This window comes from Folsomia candida, unplaced genomic scaffold (assembly GCF_002217175.1).
Source record: "Folsomia candida strain VU population unplaced genomic scaffold, ASM221717v1 Fcan01_Sc005, whole genome shotgun sequence".
Lineage (NCBI taxonomy): Eukaryota > Metazoa > Arthropoda > Collembola > Entomobryomorpha > Isotomidae > Folsomia > Folsomia candida.
In genome coordinates this window covers 4,271,803-4,294,130 of record NW_019091197.1, presented here as the reverse complement: position 1 = coordinate 4,294,130, position 22,328 = coordinate 4,271,803, and the positions used below count along the sequence as shown (strand labels likewise).

The 22,328-nt window shown below is 38.0% G+C and overlaps 2 protein-coding genes across 3 annotated transcripts; both read left to right on the top strand.

Moving 5' to 3' along the window:
* Positions 1 to 2,718: 2,718 nt before the first annotated feature.
* On the top strand, positions 2,719 to 3,793 carry LOC110849822. The gene is made up of 3 exons (XM_022097275.2): positions 2,719 to 3,251; positions 3,324 to 3,368; positions 3,438 to 3,793. The coding sequence occupies exons 1-3, from the start codon at positions 2,760 to 2,762 to the stop codon at positions 3,723 to 3,725; spliced, it is 825 nt and encodes a 274-aa protein (XP_021952967.1). The 5' UTR covers positions 2,719 to 2,759; the 3' UTR covers positions 3,726 to 3,793.
* Positions 3,794 to 4,605: 812 nt separating this feature from the next.
* On the top strand, positions 4,606 to 20,778 carry LOC110849612. 2 transcript variants are annotated; one of them, XM_035851731.1, is made up of 11 exons: positions 4,606 to 5,613; positions 5,866 to 6,259; positions 7,314 to 8,785; positions 8,865 to 9,020; positions 9,151 to 9,822; positions 10,347 to 10,556; positions 14,461 to 14,940; positions 15,380 to 15,802; positions 16,660 to 16,893; positions 16,965 to 18,149; positions 20,243 to 20,778. In XM_035851731.1, exons 1-10 carry the CDS (start codon positions 5,278 to 5,280, stop codon positions 18,147 to 18,149), a joined length of 5,562 nt encoding a protein of 1,853 aa, XP_035707624.1. In that variant the 5' UTR covers positions 4,606 to 5,277; the 3' UTR covers positions 20,243 to 20,778. The 2 variants fall into 2 exon arrangements, with proteins under 2 accessions (XP_035707624.1, XP_021952734.1); XM_022097042.2 differs by having other exon boundaries at positions 4,607 to 5,613; positions 16,965 to 20,778.
* The last annotated feature ends 1,550 nt before the right edge of the window (positions 20,779 to 22,328 follow it).

The following is a 22,328-nucleotide window of genomic DNA, read 5'->3' as shown; positions in this document are numbered from 1 at the left end:
AACATCTATCCCAGAGGTGCTGAAGAGGGTAGTTTGTTTTCGAATCGGTGGGAATAGGATTTGGCGAAGAAATTCAATATTCCGGACCAGCGTGCCATAGCCAGCTAACCTAGGGGAGAGCAGAGAACAAATTTACGCTCAGTGGTTTTTATTTCTCGTAAGATGTGACATGTCGAAGTGACGTGCGGCCAGCGGGAAGGACTTACATGTATTCATCATGTCTCATCTTACGCGAATAAAAACCACTGACCGTAAATTTGTTCCCTGCTCTCCCCTAGGTTAGCTGGCTATGGTAATAATGAGCCGTAACTGAGAGAAATCAGCCGTAAATGAGTTGAAGACAAGCTGGTCCCAAAATTATAAATTTCGTTTTTTTTGGTTCGTTGGAATTTATATATAACTTCCAACGATATACAAGCATACTTATATGTATGTACATATATGTAGGCGATTCTGACGTACATACATATATATCATATATGTACTATAAGTTCATATTTATTTACATATAGTGGCAACCAAAAGGGTTAAGCATCTTGTATTGATGGACTTTTGAAGCCTTTCACATAAGTACACACACATTAGCCACAAATATGTACAAAGGCTATTTTTACAGATAGTGTACAATGTACCTGTTCATTATGAAGTTACATATGTCCTTTTTCACGTTTCCGGCTTACGATCATAAATATTTATTTAAGATATAGAAAATACAAAATACAATGACCAACAAGTAAAATCGTCTATAAATAGATTGAAGTTAGCACAACGAGATATATATATATATATACATATGTTAGCACCTTCAACGACACTATGCATGATAATGCATCGTCATTAATCTTCGTCGGACTACCACGTACCCTTATTATAAATCCATTATTTTTATAAAGCGTTTTTAAAAGTGCAAGTAAAAAATGCTGAAGTAATTAAGATGTACACATGTACATGGATGCATCAACAATCAACGTGATACACTGCACTGTTGCACATTCTCTGAAAAACCAACTTTGCATGCTTGCTTCCATACTATTTTTGGCATTAACATAGGAAAATACTCGTATTTGAATAACAATACATAAATAAGTACATGTACACGCCGTGTGCAACTATGTACATACATATGTAACTAATATTAACAAAATCAGGTTCAGGTGTACCACTAACATGCATATTTTCAACCAAATCTCGTGATACACTTACATAAATACAACACAAGTTCATACGAAGTTGTTGCAAGCGACCCACTATTTTTAACGAAGTGCACACGACCCATCACTTTTTACAAATAGTCAAATTCCTCGAACAATGCAACGGGTGTAACCTTATACCTTTGAATGGTTTCATCATACACATATTTTCCATTAACCACTTCACTCCTGAGAGATGCATATTTTCATACCTTTCACCCCTAGCAACGTGGAATTTTAACTTCCCTTGACCCCGGAATTCTCACCTACTGCATGACGTTAATTTCTGGGATATGGATTACAAAATGATGTTCCCACCGGAATTATTCTGGACACTTTTTTATGAAAGTTGATGCGAATAACAATTTGGGCACGGATTTGGAGTTGTGATTTGCATTTTTGCGAACCGCTAATGTTTATAGCCGAAAATAGCCAACACGCCGAATTTTAAAAGTGATTGTAATTGCATGGATAGTTAAAGAAACATTAAGTAATACATGCATAATAGTACATAAATTCGCAAAAAATCAATTATCGCGCCTCAAGCTCCCCAGAAGCCAATTTGGGCGGGAAAATTAAACTTCGCAAATATTGCTTTCAATTCATGACGTAGGCTACAATTAATTTAATGATTACACTAAAATATGCAACAATTGTTTCTTGTACATCTAGCATGCATAAAATTTAGTGATTAGAACTCAATTTTAAGTAGGAAAATTAAATGCTATTAGACAGTCTCTTAATTTTCCCACCCAAAGAGATTTCACCAGCTCCAGATGTGTAATAATTAATTTTGACGAATTTTGTCGTACTGGCAATATTATTTGTAGCCTATAATATTAATTTCATACAATTCATCCAATGTTTAGTTTTCCCGCCAAAAATGCCCGTTGCTGCATTCTAAATTCGAGAAAAACAATTTCCCTAATCTTATCTGATAGCACTGTTGAAATAGGCGACAAATATCCCATCCAGCAGCAGTTTTCAAAACTGGGCGTGTTGGCTAGAAATAGCCTCATGGCTATAAATTGTTTTTACATTCGTTTATAACGTTGATTCCGAAGAGGAAATTCATCTTACCGCCCTAAGGGCGGGTTATTTACTCAAAACTATACTTGGAAGGGCAATTAGCTAATTTTTTTTCGAATACGACACATAGTCGTAGGCCGGTGTGAACGGAAAATACGCCACATAGTCGTATCCGTTGTCAAGGGTCAATACGACACATCGTCGTATTCCGGAGCCAAGGGAACTTACGCCACATGGTCGTATCCGGCGTAAAGATCAAATACGCCACATAGTCGTTATAGGGGCGAAGTGGTTAACCACATACTTATGGATATTTATTTAGTATCTCTACCATAAATCCAGGCATTAATCAAACCAAATAATAAAATTGGTCATCATTATAATTAATTTCAATTTGTCCAAATGCATTTATTGTTATATCATCACACCTTGATCTTGATTGATCATTCGTTACAATTCATATCTCTTGAAACTTTTGCATACATATAAAAGCCCTGCGTACACAAGCTGGATCAATCAATTGATCATCCTCACAAACTCATGATGATTCCTAGCATTAAAAATTGTGTGGTTTTTGCCACGCTCCTCGTAGCCACGCCCACTTGGGCGCAACGCTCATACCTTCGCGCCGACGGAAACTCGGGCAACACGTACAACTTGTTGGACAGCTTCCTTGGCGGAACGGCGTACGAAGTGCCCGACTGTGCACACTCGCAGCCGCACATCACTCAACAGACGGATACGGAACTGGGCGTGCCAATTTTCAACTTTGCCGCCCATGTCGCCAGTGATAACGACCGTTGCCAAAACTTTGACAGACAGCGAACCGAGATCAAGACTTATAACCCTTCTCCCGCGCAATTTAAATGTTCGAGCGGAGAGAGCGTCTCGTACTCGTGGGACTTGAGGCTTAACTCGGCCTTCCAACCGAGTACGGCATTTACGCATATTTTCCAAGTCAAGGCCGTTGGTGGGGATGAATCCATGCCGTTCATAACGATTTCGCCGAGACTTAAGTCAAGTGGGGCTAAGGTACGTATTTTTTTCTATTTTTTTATCCACTCCGCAAAATTCGTCTAATTGCGCTAATTTTTATCATTTTAGGTCCTTCAAATTATGTACGCTGGTCAGGACTCTGTCCAAACCGCGGTAAAAAATTAAATAAATAAATGTACTTCTATGTAAAGTTTTATTTTGAATTAAATCTTTAATTAAAAGATTTGGGAGGAAGACCTTGCAAAATTCGCGGGAAAATGGATCCACATAGTGACCGAATATACTTGCCGACTAGGCGGCACGTTCAGCCTCCGAATTAAGAACAAGATCACCGAAGAACAATTGATGTCCATGACGAACAATAATCTAGACATGTGGCGATCCGGAAATACCTTCCTCCGACCGAAGTGGGGCATTTACAGAAGTCTCAATGACCGGGGCAACTTGCGAGATGAATTCGTCTACTTTAACAATTTCTGTTTGGCTAAAGGAGAACCAAAGTGTACCTAAAGTTATTAATTCGTATTAATTTATCTATGCGAAAATAAATGCATGATAAACCAATTCAATTTACATACATACAAAGTGTTATAATCATTAATCATTCAAATGACTGCATAAATGGCTTCTTATTATTTGCACATGTTTATTACGACACACAGGTTATCATGGATCACTCACTGTCAAATTTTTGACCACCAATTAATGCATATTTCAACAGAAGGATACATACAAACATATCTGCATAATTTGCTGATTATACATGATATGACAAAGTACTTTGCGCACTGCTTTACATAATAAAAAAACGTATCCATCCTCTTGAAGGTTTAATCTAATTCTGAACATCGTAGATACCATCGCAGTTAACAATTTCTGCAAAAAATAATAATATCTCATTTGACCCCCCTCTCAAAATGTAATTCTGAGCATCATATCTGTAATTCAGTACGGTTAACATTTTCTGCAAAAATAATATCTCACTTGACCCCTTCTCATAATTTATTCGTTTATGCTCAAAGACCTTAAACGGTTTATGTTACATAAATTTTGTACCTTCAACTAAACGAATTTCCTACCTGGCAAACATGCACACATGACTCAATTCCACCAATTATTCATCCATCATGCATGAAATTACTTGCTGGAGTTTCCCCAAAGTAATTCCTACACCACTTGTTGGCCAACTAACTTGTCGTCTCCATACCAACGCCGAGCGACCTCGTCTTTAACCCAACTCCACAAGCGAAATTGGGACCCCTGACGCAACGCTGAGACTGTCTCATGTTTCATGAACCATGCCTCTCCGGCTGTTTTTACCCTTTTACCACCATCTGCGCCGCTCTCTGCCGTGCGTAGTAGCAGTAAAAACTATATGCACACATGCCCAAATCGCCATAGCCATACGAGCAAAGAAGAACTTAGTCTGCAGGATGGCTGAGTAAACACTTTGCATCCTCGTATATCGTGAATTTTTCAATATCGTGAATATTAGTTAGTTTTACCTTTTTAAAAAATTAGGATAATTTGTACCAGTTAAAATATAGTATTTATTAAGGCTTGCGCAGGGAAGAAAGTTAAAAAATATTAAAATTATAAATTTCCCGGGATTGCGCCGAAAAAAACTGAAGTCCGTTAAGAACGATTTAAGTGAGCGTTTGTATGATTTTATCGTGTGCAACATTTTTACAAAATTAGGATAATTTGTTTTACGTATTAAAAAAATAGTGTTTATTATATTAAGACTTTTACGCAAAGAAAAAACCATGTTTTTATATATTTGAACATAATTAAAAAAAATTTCCTGGGGCAACATGATTAAGGTGGATGACCTTAGTGCGTCTAATGTCAATTAGGAAATTTTCGTTTTTACAAACGTACGAGTTTTCAACGCTTTAAAATCTGGACTTATGAACGTGTGCGCACGTTGGAAAACCAAACTTTTAAATTTCCCGCGGTTGCGCATGAAGCGCAGAAAAATGCAAACTATATGTTACAAGCCCAAAGTCTTAATTATTAAGTTTTTCTAATATTTGTCACCTTATTTACGACGATATTAAACATGTCGCACCGAGGAAAAATTGAGGAGGAGGACCTCCCCCCAGCCATGCCCCCTGTTCAGTTTCCAGTGATGGAAGACTACGAATATGTCAATGGGGACTATGACTTTGATCGCGACGAGTCCTTATCGGAAGACTCTGATGAGGACAGTTGGGCTGGCGACGAGGAGGTTTGGACACCCTGGAAGGTCAAAAGAAAGACAGGGGAATCCCTTAAACAATTTAGAAAGAGAAAAGCCGCCCTTGAAGAACATTACAGATTAAGGTCTCTCTTGTCAAAAGATGAGGCAAAGAACCTTAAGAGAAGGCCCATTAAAATTGGTTACCATGGTGACAAGGTATGACGTGATGTATTGGAGAGGCAGGGGGTATAACTTTGAAACTTTGTAAAATCAAGGAAAAAACTTTTAAAATTGCGAGCACTTTGTTTTTACAAATAATGAACATTTTAAAATTTATTACTGAATTTTCCTGGATTTTTTCTTCAATTTTGAAAATTTTAAATGTATTTTCAAAGTTGGGATGCCAAGTTTCAAAATTTTACAAGTGAACAATATAAAATTAATATAAATTTTTGCTTTACTTTCCAGAAAAGTGATGCCAACAGTACTAGCACATCGAAAAGTCGCCGTTCGGTCGATGTTGATCTTGCCGCACAGAAGAAAGGTCAACGCAGCCTGGTGAACAGGCTCGATAGGAAAATCATTGCTGCCACAGAGCAGAAATTGAAAGACAAGTTAAAAGCGTTTAAAAAACAGGTTGCCAAAGCTAAAAAGGAAGAAATTACGATGGACGTTACAAATGAAGTCGCGGATGAGATGGCATGGGTGGAATATTTCTTGTACAAATTAAACCTCGAGTACCTCCGCGAGAGGAATATCTTGTGCGAGGAAGCGCTTGAAATTGAACTTGGGCCGAATGTCCCCGTAGGGAAATCGCCGCTCTTACTGGCCCTTATAAAATTGAGAACATCATCACGATTAGGTATAAAAATTATTTAATTATTCATCTACTAATATGCCTGTTTTTTTTTCATTAAATTATTAGCTCTTAAGAATTGGCAAGCATGTTAAGGTCTAGAACTTTGATCATCCAAGAGACAACCCCATTTCAGTAATTCAATTCAGGAATTTCAGTTAATTCAGTTTTCAACAATTTGAAGGCATCGTCTTAAACCTCTCATAACAGGATAACTGAATTAGTCAAGGGAATACATGTTTGGTAAAACAATTTGCGAAATTACTTTTGTACGTTGCTTTGATAAGTTTGCATATCTACATATACGGTTTCAATACACGTATATGTGTATTTTTGTTATACAAGTTTTTTTCCGTTTTTTTATTATTGGTTTAGGCTTGTCATACAATTTCCGCTTTGACGTGCATAACCCAACCATTTTTTATGCAAGGGTCTCCCTCTCGTAGAGGAGAAATATGTAATGGAAAACTGATTTCTCTGGAAGGTTCTATTCCATGCGTACAAAGTGCATGTACTTTGTACAATCCAACAAGTGCGACGATACGGATTCTCTTCTTCACCAATCCATTCCATGTTCAAATTATGTAGACCTGTAATGCATAAATATTTACATCTCTATGTATCTCGTAATCTTGCGTCACAGCGTACATATCGTGTATAGGCCAGGAGAAAGGTTGTCATCTCATATGGAATGCGTGTACATAGAACATCTATAGTGTCATATTACATATTGAGATGTGAATTTATTATATGCACAAACACGGAACTCTGGTATTGATGCAAATATTTGTTAATCTGAGATTATGTTTATCTTTGTAATTAGCGTGGCAATTTTTCTCCTATGTACGAATAGCCTTAAAATCAGTGAATGTTGTATGTATCTTCAACTAGTAAAACTTGACAAATCGCTCATTTATATGCCTGCTTATCAAGTATACGTCAGGGCAAGTTAAAGAATCGACTGCGCGTACAAATCTAACGTTGATCAACTTGATTTTAAATTGAAATTGAATTCTTCTGCCTTTCAAATGTTTAATCAACGTATTTCATGACGTTACAGGAAACAATGCATCTACACCGGATCCTGCCATTGAAGAAATACGCAACCGTTGGAAAAATGTTATAAATCTAGAGGGTTACAGCGAAGCTGAAATTGCGTTGACCCTTCGCAATCCCTTGAAACAAATCAAGGTCGAAGTAGACACCTTTGAAGATGACGACCATCTTGAAGACGAAAATTTGCATTCCACCAGTGCGTACATTGACCAGCTACTTAATAACGGTGTACCATCTCCAAGTAAGGAGATGGTACTTCCTCTTGACCAAATTTCTGACCGCAGGTCATCCGCTTCTACTAGCAGCAGAGACAGCGAACCTGACGAACCAACCCTTCCGATCTCGTCCGCAACCAAAGTCCATACTAAAGGGTTAACCCTTCATGTCGGGTTCCTATCTGCGCGACAAAAGTGGATCTGCTCAAAACCCAGCGAGACTGAAAAACGCTTAAAAGTCGATACCGAACGAGGTTTTTTAACAGATCGGATAACCACGGAGAAACGTGCCGCACTTGATGCCCTTATCAAAGAACTTATCCAAAAGCGAGATTCCTTCTCTAGGGAATCACAACTGCATAGAGACATAAGAATTGCCGCGTATTATAAATCTGTTACCGTACGACGCGATAAAGATGACCAATCGCAAACCAGTAGTCGGAAAAAAGACGGCCCTCTCTGTGTAAAAGGGTTAACCCCGGAAGAAACGAAAGCCAGAGTGGCAGCCTATTCAAGAGTACGAAACAAAATGGAAAGGGCCGAGTACGAATTATATCTTCAGCTTTTAGCCGCTACCGGCTTTCCATCCAGGTCGACAGGCGAAAAACTAGTGTCTGAAACTTCTGAAATAAATCCCGTCGTTTCCGGGCCCATTTCAATCTCGCATTTTGAAACTGTTTTATGCACCGAGGACAACATTGCATGTATAGATCACTGGGCGAACGTCAAAATTCGAAAGGTCACACAAGTTGAAATTAGCACATATAGAAAAATGTTGGCCGATTTTGTCGCCACGAGGCGCAACTCGGGAGTAGGAGACTTTGAAGAAGGAGACGAATTGAAAACTGCACTCGATATGATAATGCCCTCTGAGACGATAACCCTTCAGGATATTGGTCGGTTTCAGGATTTTGTGACAAAAAATGGGACCTTTCTCATGAGTTATTTGACACACAAGAAATTTTACAGTAGAGGGCGCGATGATCGAAAGGGAGTTCGGAGGGAGAGCAGAGAAGAGAGGTCGAGGAGAAAGAAGGAACGTCGCAGGGAGAGAAAAAGACATAAAAAATTGGACGCAATCTTTGGTAAAAATCTTGACGATAAGGGAAAAGAGTTGAAAAGACGTTCAAGGAGGAAGAACAAGAGCGGACTTGAAGATGGTCCACCCAAACTTGATCAAGAAGTCGATACAAGTAATGAAGATGGAGATGAAATGCAATTTGGAAATGATGCGTTCAGTGATTTGGACACTACAACAGAAGTACATACGAATTTTCATTAAATAACATGCTAATTTTTATTTTATGGGGTAATAACTAATAATGTAACTACAATTTCAGGCTACTCAAGATAAATTACGTCTAGAACAAGATGAACAAAGTGATGCTGACCAAGCGACTGATCCTGAACATGTTGTTATGGATTCTCCAAAAAAGTTGGAAGATGATGACCATGTGAAAAGAATTTCATCTCGGCGATCTTCACAAACGACTTCAGTAAGTTTAGAAACGCTGTATCAAATCTCATGCGGTTTTTTAGATTCACTCACCGTTAATAAATTTCTACAAAATTATTTAGAGTGCAATAATATAAATCCGTTTAATTCTATACTTTCCCTTGTTCCAGGTCCATTCCCCGAAAGCATCCCCTTCAAGTAACACCCACGCCATCAAAGATGTTCCAATGCCCACTCTTGACCCGCAAATACCCCCAGCAGGCAAGCTTCCTAAGGGGAATAAGATAACCCTTGACGAAGATATGGAGGTTATCGTTCAGCTTCCTGTCAGCCCCCACAAAAAAAGGTCATCAGGTCGGCCCCCTGGCCGGCCTCCTGGCGCCAAGAACAAGTCGAAACCCAAAAAACCCCTCCGGTCAAATTTAGATACGCCAGAGGAAATTAAACAAAAGTTTATATCTACACATAAGCAAATTAAGGAATCTGCCAAAAAAGCCAATGCCAATAAGAAATTCAGAACTCGTCAAACAAGTCTCAAAGTCACTCCCGCCAATCTTGCAGATCTAACTAGAATTTCCACCAAGAGGATGAGATCCGCCAAGACGTTCACGTGCCAAAATTGTCCCTCACTCTTATTTCATAAGCGGAACGACCTGCTCCAACATCTCTTTGGTGCCCACTTTGACCAAGGCGAACCTTTACAGATTTCCTGCCCCTTTGGTCATCCTTTAGCCCCCGAGGTGAGAGGAAGTAGTCGTTTGGGGTGTGTAAGAGGAACCTTTGACTGTGACAACTTTAGAAAACACTTGCATGAAACTCATCCAGAAGAGGATGGGATATCGGTAAGTAAGGATTAATTTTGAACGTGGTTCTTGAGTGGCGAAACCACTATATTATAATGCTGTGTCCGTCCGTCTGTCCATCTGTATATGTTGTAATATGTTCGGGACATGCTAGAAGGATTTTTTTTCATTCGATAACACAATGTCAAACTAGATGCACGCTTATTTTTTTGACCCTTTAGGGTCAAAGAAAAGGTCACGAGGTTTTTTTAAATTCAAATATCTCATATGGGGCATTAACATGAACAGTATTTAGGTATGTATGAGACGAAGTCAGCACCGTCAACATTTCCCAAGTTTGACCTCCGTAGTGACCGCCGTGACCTTAAATGTTATGGCATGTCATTCAAACGAAAGTTATTTCAGAGAGGCGTTGATCGAAAGGGGTTTTAGTATTCAATGACGGATTACATTAAGAAGCATATGTGGTTTCGCCACCTTTTTATATTCCGGTTTTACCCAGGTTTATTGTAATAATAAATTCTTAGGTTCATGTTTGTAATTTTTTCTAAATTTGTATGTAGTGGTTCATGGGGGCTCACACTCGGAAGGAGATTGAAAACAAGACGACATTTTACTGTAATCGTTGTACCGAAGTATGCTCAACATTCCCAGAGCTTGATAAGCATTTTGTCGAAGTGCATGACAACCAAAGGTATTGCTGCCCCCATTGTGGAATCTACTTAAAACGAGAAAGTCATTGGAGAGACCATATTGCCTTGATGCATCCAGAGGTTGGTATTTTTGAATATTAAAGTTCATACCTAGTGTAATCATAAATTTCATCTAAAACTTTGTATTTTTTACTTTCTCGTATTTTGTAACAAGTCTTGGTTCAGAAAGCGCTTACATATGAGAGTTTTGTTCACTACGCAAAATATTGCTAATTATTCGATGCTTCCAAGACAATCATAGAATTAGATATGCCATACATACATAAGAGAACTTATTCCGATGCTTTAACAGGGGTTCTTAAATAATATAAATATTTTGTGTGCCGCCCTCTATGAGGAAAGTCCAATAAGTAATATGAATGTTAATTTATCTCAACAATGAAAGCTCTTTGTTCCAATTGATTTTTTTGGTAATTTCAAAGCAACATGTAGCTCAATGCATAAGTTCCTTCAGCCCATGAAGAAAAACATTCTTTACAAAAGCCATTTGACAAAGAATGCACAAAATTAGCTCGTTATCAATCGAATCTCTTTACCCAGATAGTTTTTGACCTGTTGGAATTGGTAAATTTTTCAGATTCACATCGGTCCAGTGCAGTCTTGAAAATCTTTGAAGTGTTTCGAAGCTAGAACTGCAAAGAAATCCCACAAAATATATGCTTACTTACCTATTTTTGATTTAATTTTCTGCAGCCAGTATTAGGAACGTATTCTATTTTACCTAAATCTTTGATGATTTAAACATCTTGATGGTTAAGATTACACTTGGCTGCCCAAAAATATGCCTAACCACATAGCTGAATATTTTGGTATAAGGAGTTACTCCGAGAATAAACTGGTAGTCATATATGTATATATTTATGGTTCTACTTATCGTTGTCGTCGATTGTTAGTGGTCATTCTCGCTGTTTTTGTAGTTGTTCAATATGTATGCGAATCTCAGGTTGCCCCCTCACATTTTTTCATTGCCGGATAATTTGACTATTATTAAAAAGTTGTCAACTGTCATGGGAATTTTTGACAAAAAAGTCAACCTTACAATTAAATATTTTTGCAGTTGCAATAATTATAATTATTAACAAGTGCTTACATAATATTGTCAGCATCTCATCTCAACCAGAGACCAAGATCTGGTGAAAAGTGTCCAGTTTCGACCAGCCAGCAACAAAGTTCCAGCCAACCATTAAAATTTATTATGCTTGACTCTTGACCCATGCAGAAGCGTGAGAGAGTGCAAAGGCAGCATTATGTTAGATTGTAAGATACACGTATGTACATAGATCCTTAAGTAGTGGGGGAGAGAGAAAACGATATGAAAAGGTTGACATTGTAAAGTAGATTATTGGGTTTTTGGACAGCAAAGTGGAAGGAGGGAATAAACGTATATGTAGTCAGACCACCAAATACTGCGTCTCAAGCTGCCTCTTTATTGGGACACAAATGTCCACCACTTTTTCACATGAGTTTCATCCTCTCTCGAGAGAAATAAATATCACCAAGTCCACAACCACTGAAAATCATTTTATGCGTAGTTTATTCTTTTGCAAATAGTTACGTAATCGCACGCCCAATAAATAAATTAGCCACATTTACAAACATAATTTACGACAATTCTCATAATATGTAATTATTGTCCCTTAAACACGGCTTGTGTGCCTAACTATACTTGAAGTGAGTTAGTTGTGTGCTGTGCGGGAAGGGCTAAATGGCGAGAGACCCTGGCCTCCGGAAAGAACGTCATAAGGGGCGATTGGTTTCTCGCTATTTAGCTTCTTCTGTACAGCACAACTATAGTTATAGCGAGATGAGTAGATGCTGAGCGGGTGGAGTTTATTTCGTGAAAAAGCAGTGTTGGGCCTCTTCTTAACAGGGAGAACTGAGGCCAAGCACAGCTTTCTCAGGAAATAAACTCCACCCGCAAAGCATCTATCCTCCTCAACCAGAGTATAACTTATTCACTATCTAGTTAAATCTACTCTGTTCTTGCTTTATGTACATCCTTCTGGGTGGCCCGACCATAGACCTTGTATGCAGCTCGACAGCCCGACTAATTGCTATATTAACAAACGAAGATGATGCCAAACTTAACGATTCATAGGTTAATTAGTTCTTGTATTGGTTAGGTAGGCACTTAATTGTAATACTAATCATACTGGTATGCTTAAACTAGGTTTTGTTGATTACTCTTCCTAGATTAATTTTCGAAGTTTAATTTGCGACATTTATTCATTGTTCTCTGTTGATTGATTGATTGATTCATCAAACCCCTTTCAGGTATAATTGCCCATAGAGGTACACAAATATTTATAAAGTGACATTGTGATAAACTGAGTTCCTTTTTAACGGCAATATCTTGACATACCTAGTAGTGCCATATGTTATGTACAATGCAAGATAAAGTTAGTTGGAGTGCCTTTAGAGAGTTGTACTATTTTTTATTGAAATCCCCATAAAATTATCCATCAGAAACCATGTTTCGAATTTTTTTTGTAACCTAATGTGGCAAAATGATAGCTCGGCAAAAGCAATATTTGAGCAGCATTTTGGTAAACAAAAAAATTCGTCATTTTTCAATTGCTCAATAAGGGGACAGTCCATACTCCGTCTAGTAATGATTCGTAATAATTCAATACCAGTTGCCTAAGAGTGTACCTATTATGCCGTTTCAAGTATTCACCTCTTTACCCAATGGAAGTGAACTTATACGTCCATAAATCGTTGGGCTATATATTCCATCCAACCTAAAATTGTGCACACCCTGTAGTGGCTACTATTTTTCCCGGTAGAGAACTTTCACTTTTATACAATTTCCTATTTAGCCAATACAGTAGCCAATACAAGCACTATTTAGCCAATACAGTAGCACTGGTAAATACAAAATGAGTAAGAGATGGTGTTAGTGAGAGCTCTAGCGACGAGTAATTAACCACCATAAATAAAGATACAATTTAGGCCTGAATGAGCAGATCCTAAATAGTCAACGTATAGATGGAGTACGAGGTATCTGTGAGTTTGCCTAATTACCTAAGCGGTTTAAGCGACATCTCAGAGTTGACTGGTAGAATCATCCATCTTACTTGCTTTACAAAGACGTACTGTAATTCATCTTGTTATTCCTATTCTATGGTCCCAACCCAGTACTTGTCTCGCCAGTCGCCAAGATTACCAGGCAAAAATGGTAGGGTTTTCTTTGATTCAACAATAGTCTCGAGAATCGTACTCATTCTCCGTCCACTCTACGTAGATATTACGCAAGTAGAACGGTTTTTCTACAACCTAGGCCTTGATTTAGGTTTACACTTTTATTTGGTTGACGTTATTCGGGATGTTAGTTGTCAACTGAAGCCTACAGTTTGGGGGTTGTCGATGTGCTTCTCAAAGAAGAAATTTATGTAGCTTCAGTCCAGTGGTGTGAAAAGAAGTGTTTCGAAAGGATGATATTATAGGCACTATGATTTGTTGAAGGAGTTTTTCAATAGCATGTCTTTAAAAGCGATTTTCAACTGTGTCAGATACTCAAAACCTTAATGTAACGCAACTATGCAAAGAGCATTGTATGAATTTAGCTTGTATTGGGGTGCTTTGGTATGCTGGGTTCGAGCTAGATGCCATAATACTTATGTTACCCAGCATACCCCGGTTCGACCAAGATTGCAAGCCTGACTTGCCAATACGACTTGCCTTTTAAATGTTACTAGATAATACTTTTGGATTACAAAGCACACATTTCCGGTTACCATGTTAAGGTGCGTTTATGCTTCACGTTATCGTCACGTCCTCCAAATCCGATTTTTTGATTGGCTTGAGCGAAATTATCACTACGACAATTAAATATTGTAACCAATCAAAAAATCGGATTTGGAGGAGAACGTAACGGTGACGTGAAGCATAAACACCACTTTAGCATGAGAATATTTACAAATTTGCCTTTGGTTATGACATACTGATTTCATTCTCCTTCCAGATGGCCACTACCACACCACCCTCTCGATTAGTACCCACCAGGTTTTTTCAATGTGATGATTGTCACTCTGACTTTTCCACCCAGATGTGCCTCTCCCTCCACAAGATGGAAGGGCACACGCTCCTGCAGAGTCGATCTCCCCGCCAGAAGAGGCAGTCAACCGAACTCTATCCTTGTCCAACTTGCGACAAAAAGTTCACTTTCAAGGCTAACATGATCAACCACACCAGATCGTGTAAAGACCTCGCCTATGAATGCTTCTTTTGTAAGGCACAGTTTGATACGGAAGATGCCGTTATTTCCCATGTCGAAAAAGTTCACCCTGATGAAGAACCAGTCTGCGCCGGTAACCATAAACACCCCTCGTTATCAAGGGAACCTTACAAGTGTGAACTATGTCGGCAATCGTACCCTCAACTGAGCCAGTTACGCATGCATTTCCTCGACAGCCACGAGTTGGACAAGTATTTAAAGTCAAAAGTATGTAAATAATTGGGAAGATTCATGAGTTTGCATCGCAAAAAAATTGCAAACTAAAGCCTAGTACTCAGGACAGACTTTCACGAGAAACAGCACATCCTTCGCTGGAATTACTTGAACTTCACTACAAAATGTTCCAAATGGGAATATTTCTTTAAATCAATTGCAAAATGTTACTTAAGTTTCTTTTTCTCGTTTTGGCTAAACTTTTTCACGTAAAAAATCGTCCTGAGTGAGTACTACGCTTAAATACTATACTTGGAGATGCGAAAGTTCCCAAATTAATTTTCAAGCCATTTTTTTTGCTAACGATGCGAACTCGTAGTGAATAGTATTCACTGAATAGTATTCACTGAATACCTTTATTAACCCATTAAAATATTGAAAAGCATTTAAAATATATTTTTACATGGGCTAAAAGTAAATTTTTCTCTCGTAGGATTTACTCGATCCAATGGGGAAGACTTTTTCAGTGCAATCTAACTCGTGCACAATTCCTGACTCAGGAAACTATGCCGCCATTACCTCGATAACTACCGTTGAAGCAAAATGTGGTCAATCTGCTACCCTTTATACTTGTGAACTCTGTCAGAAAAGTTATCAAACTAAAGACTTTCTTCACACCCACATTGACACAGATCATAAAAAAGAGGATGTTGTAAATTATGGATTATGCAAAATCTGTAACATAAACTTTGAGTCTGTGGCATTGTTACGCAGTCATAACTATGAAATGCATTCCTCTGACCTAGTAAGGTATGCATGTCCCCTATGCGAAAAGTCAATGCCGAGGATGGGACTCTTAAGGAGGCATGTAAAAAAGGCGCACCACGGTTTGAAAATTGTTGAGAGTGAGGTCAAGGTGGGTTTATATGATTTTCATAAAGTTTATCTAATAAAATACTTACAAAATATAAACCTTGTAAGCCGACTGTTTAAATACTGCCACTTAAATCACCTACCTCAACCAGTTTATCTCAATAGGGTTATTCAAGGGCTGCTGATCCCAAACGTAAACAGCGTAAACTTTCGCGATCGACTTGAAATTCAAAACTTTAGCTTCTAGTGACCTTAAAAATCTATTTCTACTATATTTTCATCTCCATGACCTTTTTTTCGACACCATATGACCTAACTGGCTAAAATTGTGCCATCGACTTGAAATTCAAAACTTACGGGTTTGGTGACCTTAAAAACTTATTTCTACTTTATTTTTATCGTCATGACCCTTGCTCGACTTAATCCATGCACTAAATCTGTAAACAGATCACCCAATTTTAGCCAATCAGGTTATATCGTATTGAAAATAGGTCATGGCGAGTGTAAATAAATTTTTAGGGTCACTAAACCCTTAGCCAGTCAGGTCATACTGTGTCGAAGAGAGGTCACGACAATCAAAATATAGTAGAAATAAATTTTAAGGACACTAGAAGCTAAAGTTTTGAATTTGAAGTCGATCGCACAATTTTACGTTGTTTACGTTTGGGATCAGCTTACAATATCTCTTGAATACCCCTATTGAGATAAACTGGTTGAGGGAGGTGGTTTAACTTTTAGTATTTAAACAGTCTGAATTTCTTACAAGTTGTAAGAAGTTATTATGAGCAGCTTATAACCAAGTTGAAGAAAGTGTCGCATGCATTCGTTCAGTTGCACAATCAATATTGATTTTTGGAATGTCCTTGAACTGGTTTATTCATTTCCCTGTTTACTTTTCAGACAATCCCGTCTTCGTCCTCACGAGGCAGAACAAATAAACCGGTTAGTAAGCACCCGTGTGAAATATGTTCTCTAAAATTCGACACAGACCTCCTCTTAAAGTCGCACGAGGCCATGAAACACTTTCCCGTACGTGTGAAATTTTGTGACATGTGTGGCCTACAGATTAACCCGAAGAGAGGATTAAGAGAGCATGTCGACCAATTTCATCCACCCAAAGAAGTTTTAGAAAATGTGAGCATATTAGACTTTAAATTGTACAAAGATTGTATATATCCTGTAAATTTAAACATTCATTATTCCAGGTACAAGATGAGGTTCAAGCACCACCAAACCCACTACCTACTCTACTCCCGGATGATATCAAGCGAAATTCTAGCAAGATGAGTTTAATCGAAATAGTGGCCATGCTCCAAGCCTCTGGTGGACGAGATGACCCAATTGCCAAACACGTGGCTGATCGACAGAACAATAACGGAGCGAAGAAGAGGATATGGTCGCATAGAAATTTGGATGAAACATCAGACGAGGACAAAGACGTTGATACCGACACCGTGACTCAGCATGATGATGTCAAACCAACGCCAGATAAAGTACCAAAATTACTCCTCAAGCTAAAATTGCCAAATAAATTACGAAGACAACCCAGAGAAAGGATTACAAGTCCGACTCGTTTGACGAGAACGAGCTTAAAAGTTATGGACCATTCCTCATACAGTGAGGAGACTAAACTTCTCGTATCACCAACAAAGTCTGCGTCCTCCCCATCAAAATCTAATCGTCACCGACCCAGACATCTTTTGTTCGGGAAACGTCGAAAGACTAGAAGTGTAAAGAACAATTTACCCCGAAGTAAATCCCCGATTCCACTCATGAAACTCCTAACAATACGTCAGCCCATCATAATTTTGGAGAGATGTGATTCTCCAAATATTCAGAAACGCCAAGCTCCCCCAGAAACTCCGCCACCAAACGAAGAACAAGTGGCTGATGATATAGAACAAAATGGACAAGTCCAAGTGGACGCACAAGCACCCACGCCCCGTGCGTCTCCCCAACCTCCAGAAGAGGATCCCATCATTGACGAGGAGGAAGTTTATATTCCCGAAGAAGAATTTTTTATTGCTGAAGACGATAATGTTCCCGAGGACGATAACGTTATGGAACAAGGCAATCCCCTTGAGGATGAGAACATCCCTGATGATAATCAAATCATTGAAAACGGTCATCTCCCTGAAAACGAGGAAGAAATGATTGACATGGACAATCCTGCGCCGATATTTATGGAAGATGATGACGACGATGAAGGCGAAGAGGGGGTTAACGGTCAACAGGAAATCGTAGTCCCACCAGTTGAGGAAGAAGAAGAGTATTATGAGGATAATCTTGTAGTCATAAATCCGGAGGATATTCTGGATGGTTCAGAAGACGAATATTGGTATTTTGCAGACGTTGCGACGCAAACTGTCGAGGAGGAATTTGAATGTTGAGTAGGAAAATATTTTTACGGCATGATAAGTTTGGTGGATTTTGATTGCTTATTACAGAGAATGGCACGATTTACACTTGAAGAGTTTGCGTTTCCTGAAACTCCAATATTAGTCCATCCGTAGAATGCATATACTTTTTGTGATTTTAAGACTTTGCCCCATAGTTTATAAAACTTTTTAACTTATTTGTTAAATCATTTTAATACTGTAATAGTCTTGCATGCGTACATATTTATAGTTCACTATATAAGTTATTCAGCATGTTTGTGTTATCATGAATTTACACACTTTGCACGATTAAATAAGTAATACATAGGTTAAGAATATTATGTCCAGAACCATGAGGAAGCGCACTTGTAAAATGCAATATAACGCATTTAATACCTACCAAACGATAAATTAAAATTTTATATTATGAACTCCCTTGATAAAATATCGTTTTTTACCAAATATATATTTCATAAGAGTGATAATACTGAGAACAAATTAGTGAACTTTTAGTAAAATATGGAAGTGAAAGTATAGCATAAGACATGATAGTAATTAATTTACACCTTAAACCTATTGTGATTTCCTGCTTTAACGAACGTCTCAAAAAGTACGAAAATTGGTAGAAAGTCATTAGCTGAGGGGCATCTTTCAAATTATCTTTAAAGTGCATATCCAAAGTTTATGCATGCAAGTAAATGAACAGAGTCCAGGGGCCAACGAGGGTTGGAGAACCCAGGCACTTGCACGGGCGCCGTAGGATAAAATATTATTCGGTCCTCATAAGACCAGCACAAAATCTGACAAATGTGCAGTAGAAACCGCTTACCGCCCGTAAGAAATGCATTGGAGGCCTGTGGTGCACCACCGCCAACCTCCTCCCATGTATTTCTTACGGGCGGTAAGCGGTTTCTACTGCACATTTGTCTGCTCTCTGTCCTGCTCTTACGTGGTCCGGATAATAATCGTGAATTGTTCATGATCGATATAAATTAAGTAAATTTAAATAAAAACGAAAATAAAGGTGGTTTCTGTAATGATCCATCCAATGAGACTAGATATACCCCTTTCGGCGGATGATTTTGCTCAGTTGAACTTGATATTGCAATTCAATCATTTAGTCTGCCACCAGGCACCTATACATAATTTTTTTGTGGGCTCGAAAATTACAATTTCTCACAAAATCCTGAATTTCTTACCGAGAAGAAATTTATTCACAATTCTAGAGTCCTAACTTAACCTGTAATAAAGTTAGTATTAAAAAAGTTTTGCACCGAAAAAAAATTCTAAGTAACATAAAAACTGCTGCCAGCATTAAAAAGTTCTAAAAATTTATCTAACACCTTTCGCAAGTTATAGTTTAATTGCGTACCGTTTTCAATAAAGGTTTATATTTTTGTATACGATAATTATGAATCAACAATATTAGATGTCACACCTATCCTTATGGATATTTTAATTTTGCCCATCCTAAATTGGGCTCTGGTATCAGAGTTCGGTGACTAAATTGTTTTCTGCTCCGAGTAGGATCCATTGTTGGAGTTGGATTAGTTATTAGTTCCTGCGTTAATCACTTTTTCAGGGATTAGTTATTTTTCGAGAACCATTTGGATTAAGAATTAAGATTAAATAATCCGGATTAAGGATTAGTTTTAACTTATTCGACCTTGGAAACGTAATATAACAAACATGGGGAAAACACTTCGTTTTTTGTTTCGGTTAGAACAAAAATAGAAAAGTTACAGCAGGAGAAATTGGAATGCTTATGAAAATCGAACGAGAGACGGAGAGCGGGCAATATGTATTTTGTGAAAAAATAATAATTCACAATCGTGATTAGTTTTGGATTACTTTTTTTCGGGATTAAGATTAGTTGGACAAGGATTGAATTGTGAATTAGTTAATTCTAATCCGGATTAATAATCATCAATACCTAATCTGGAGACACAATTCGCGAATAGCCTAGATATTAAAGATAAAATATGTATAAATATAAATACATTGTATGTAACAAGGGGCAAACAAAAACATGAAAATGGATGAAAATCTAGCTTAGAAATTCAGTCAAAATCCACCAAACGTACACTTCTAAAATTTCCGATAAGCATAACCGAGAGTTGGTCCAGTCTTAAGTGCTTAGTTGAGGGCCATACTTTAACCAGACCAAAGGGGGCAAGATAAGATAGGTTGGCGTTTGCTTGGTCCAGAGGAAAAAAAATATTTCAGAATATTTATTAAGAGATCGTTACCAGGGTAAAACATTTAAATGCAACATACAACCTAAATACTCCTACAAATATATTAGATATGTCCGAATTTTATTTCTTCTTTGTTTGTATCTATTTATTGTCAACTATTTATTTACATATGTGAGCAATGTTATGCAATACATTCTTGGTATTAATCAATAACGTGTATTTATATGTAGTAGTTCAGCATAACCAACCCATGTTGACCTTAACTAGGCTCGCAACTTCAATTAGTACTGTAGTAATGTCAACAATTATGTTCCGGTTTACTGGGGAATATTAGTTCATTTTAGTGAAGAATAAGTGCAATCTGTTTGTCTTGATTCATTCATATGTAAATATCTACGTTAAATTACTTATAATGTGAATAAATGAACGGATTTGGAATGGAATTTTACGTTGCTTTTTCATATACAGCTACATACATACAGCAATTTATCTAAACTATATAAAGCAGGCGAGTGTATCGCTGCTGGCTGGGTCGGTGGCTTAGTTGAGAAATTAGCTTCTCCTTTTCGCTCTCCACTCTGCAGAGAGTACAGGAGAGGCTAACTTCACTAATGTTGGGGTAAACGGGCTTATCGACGGGCCTATTTTGCACGTCGATTGACGGGCTTCTACACTAGTTACATAATAATATAGGTATTACATACGCTTTCCCTTCATGTAAGCTTAACCACTTCACCCCTGAGAGGCGAATATTTTCATACCTTTCACCCCTAGTAACGGCGAATTTTTTCTTCCCTTGACCCCGAAATTTTCACCTACTGCATGACGTTAATTACTGGGAGATGAATTGAAAAATGGTGTTCCCACCGGAATTATTCTGGACACTTTTTTATGAAAGTTGATGCGAATAACCATTTGGGAACGGATTTTGAGTTGTAATTTGCCTTTGTGCATTGTTGCGAACCACTAATTTTTATAGCCGAAAATAGCCAACACGCCGAATTTAAAAATGATTGTAATTGCATGCAAAGTTGCACAAACACTGATTAATACGTGCATAATAGTACATATATTCGCAAAAATCGATTATCACCCCTCAAGGGCCCCAGAAGCGGATTTGGGCGGGAAAATTATATGGCTTTCAATTCATGACATTGGCTATAAATAATTTTGTAATTAGACTAAAATGTGTAAAAATTGCTCCTTGTACAGTTAACATGCATAGAATTTACGCATACTTAGGGCAGGAAAACAAACGTTTTCTTACAGTGACTTTAAATTGATAGCAGTGGTAATGAATAATTATAGCATCAACTGTTCGAAACCATACTTTAGCGCATTTTGAATATAACTCAATTTTAACGGGAAAATTATATGCTACTTTCCAGACAATCTCTTAATTTTCCCGCCCAACAAGATTTCATCGGCTCCAGTGGTTAGTTTTCCCGCCAAAAATGTCGTTGGGGCGTTCTAAATCCGAGAAAAACAATTTCACAGCAGTTTTCAAAACTGGGCGTGTTAGCTAGAAATAGCCAGTTGGCTATAAATTGTTTTTACCTCCCTGTATAACATTGGTTCCGAAGAGGCAATTCATTTTCCCGCCCAAATGGCGGATTGTTGACTCAAAACTATACTTGGAAGAGCAATGACCTAATTTTTTTTCTGGATACGACACATAGTCGTATGCCGGTGGGAACGGAAAATACGCCACATAGTCGTTTCCGTTGTCAAGGGTCAATACGACACATCGTCGTATTTCGGAGCCAAGGGAACTTACGCCACATAGTCGTATTCGGCGTAAAGGTCAAATACGCCACATAGTCGTTATAGGGGCGAAGTGGTTAATACTTACCTACAACAAGTACATTTCTAACAATGCGATGACGCCAGCGGTCTCGCTCCGATTTTGACGAAACGATGATAATTATGTAGCCTTAGATAAATAATTAGATACGTGTTTCAGGATTTTTCATAATGCTCGGTTTAAACAAAA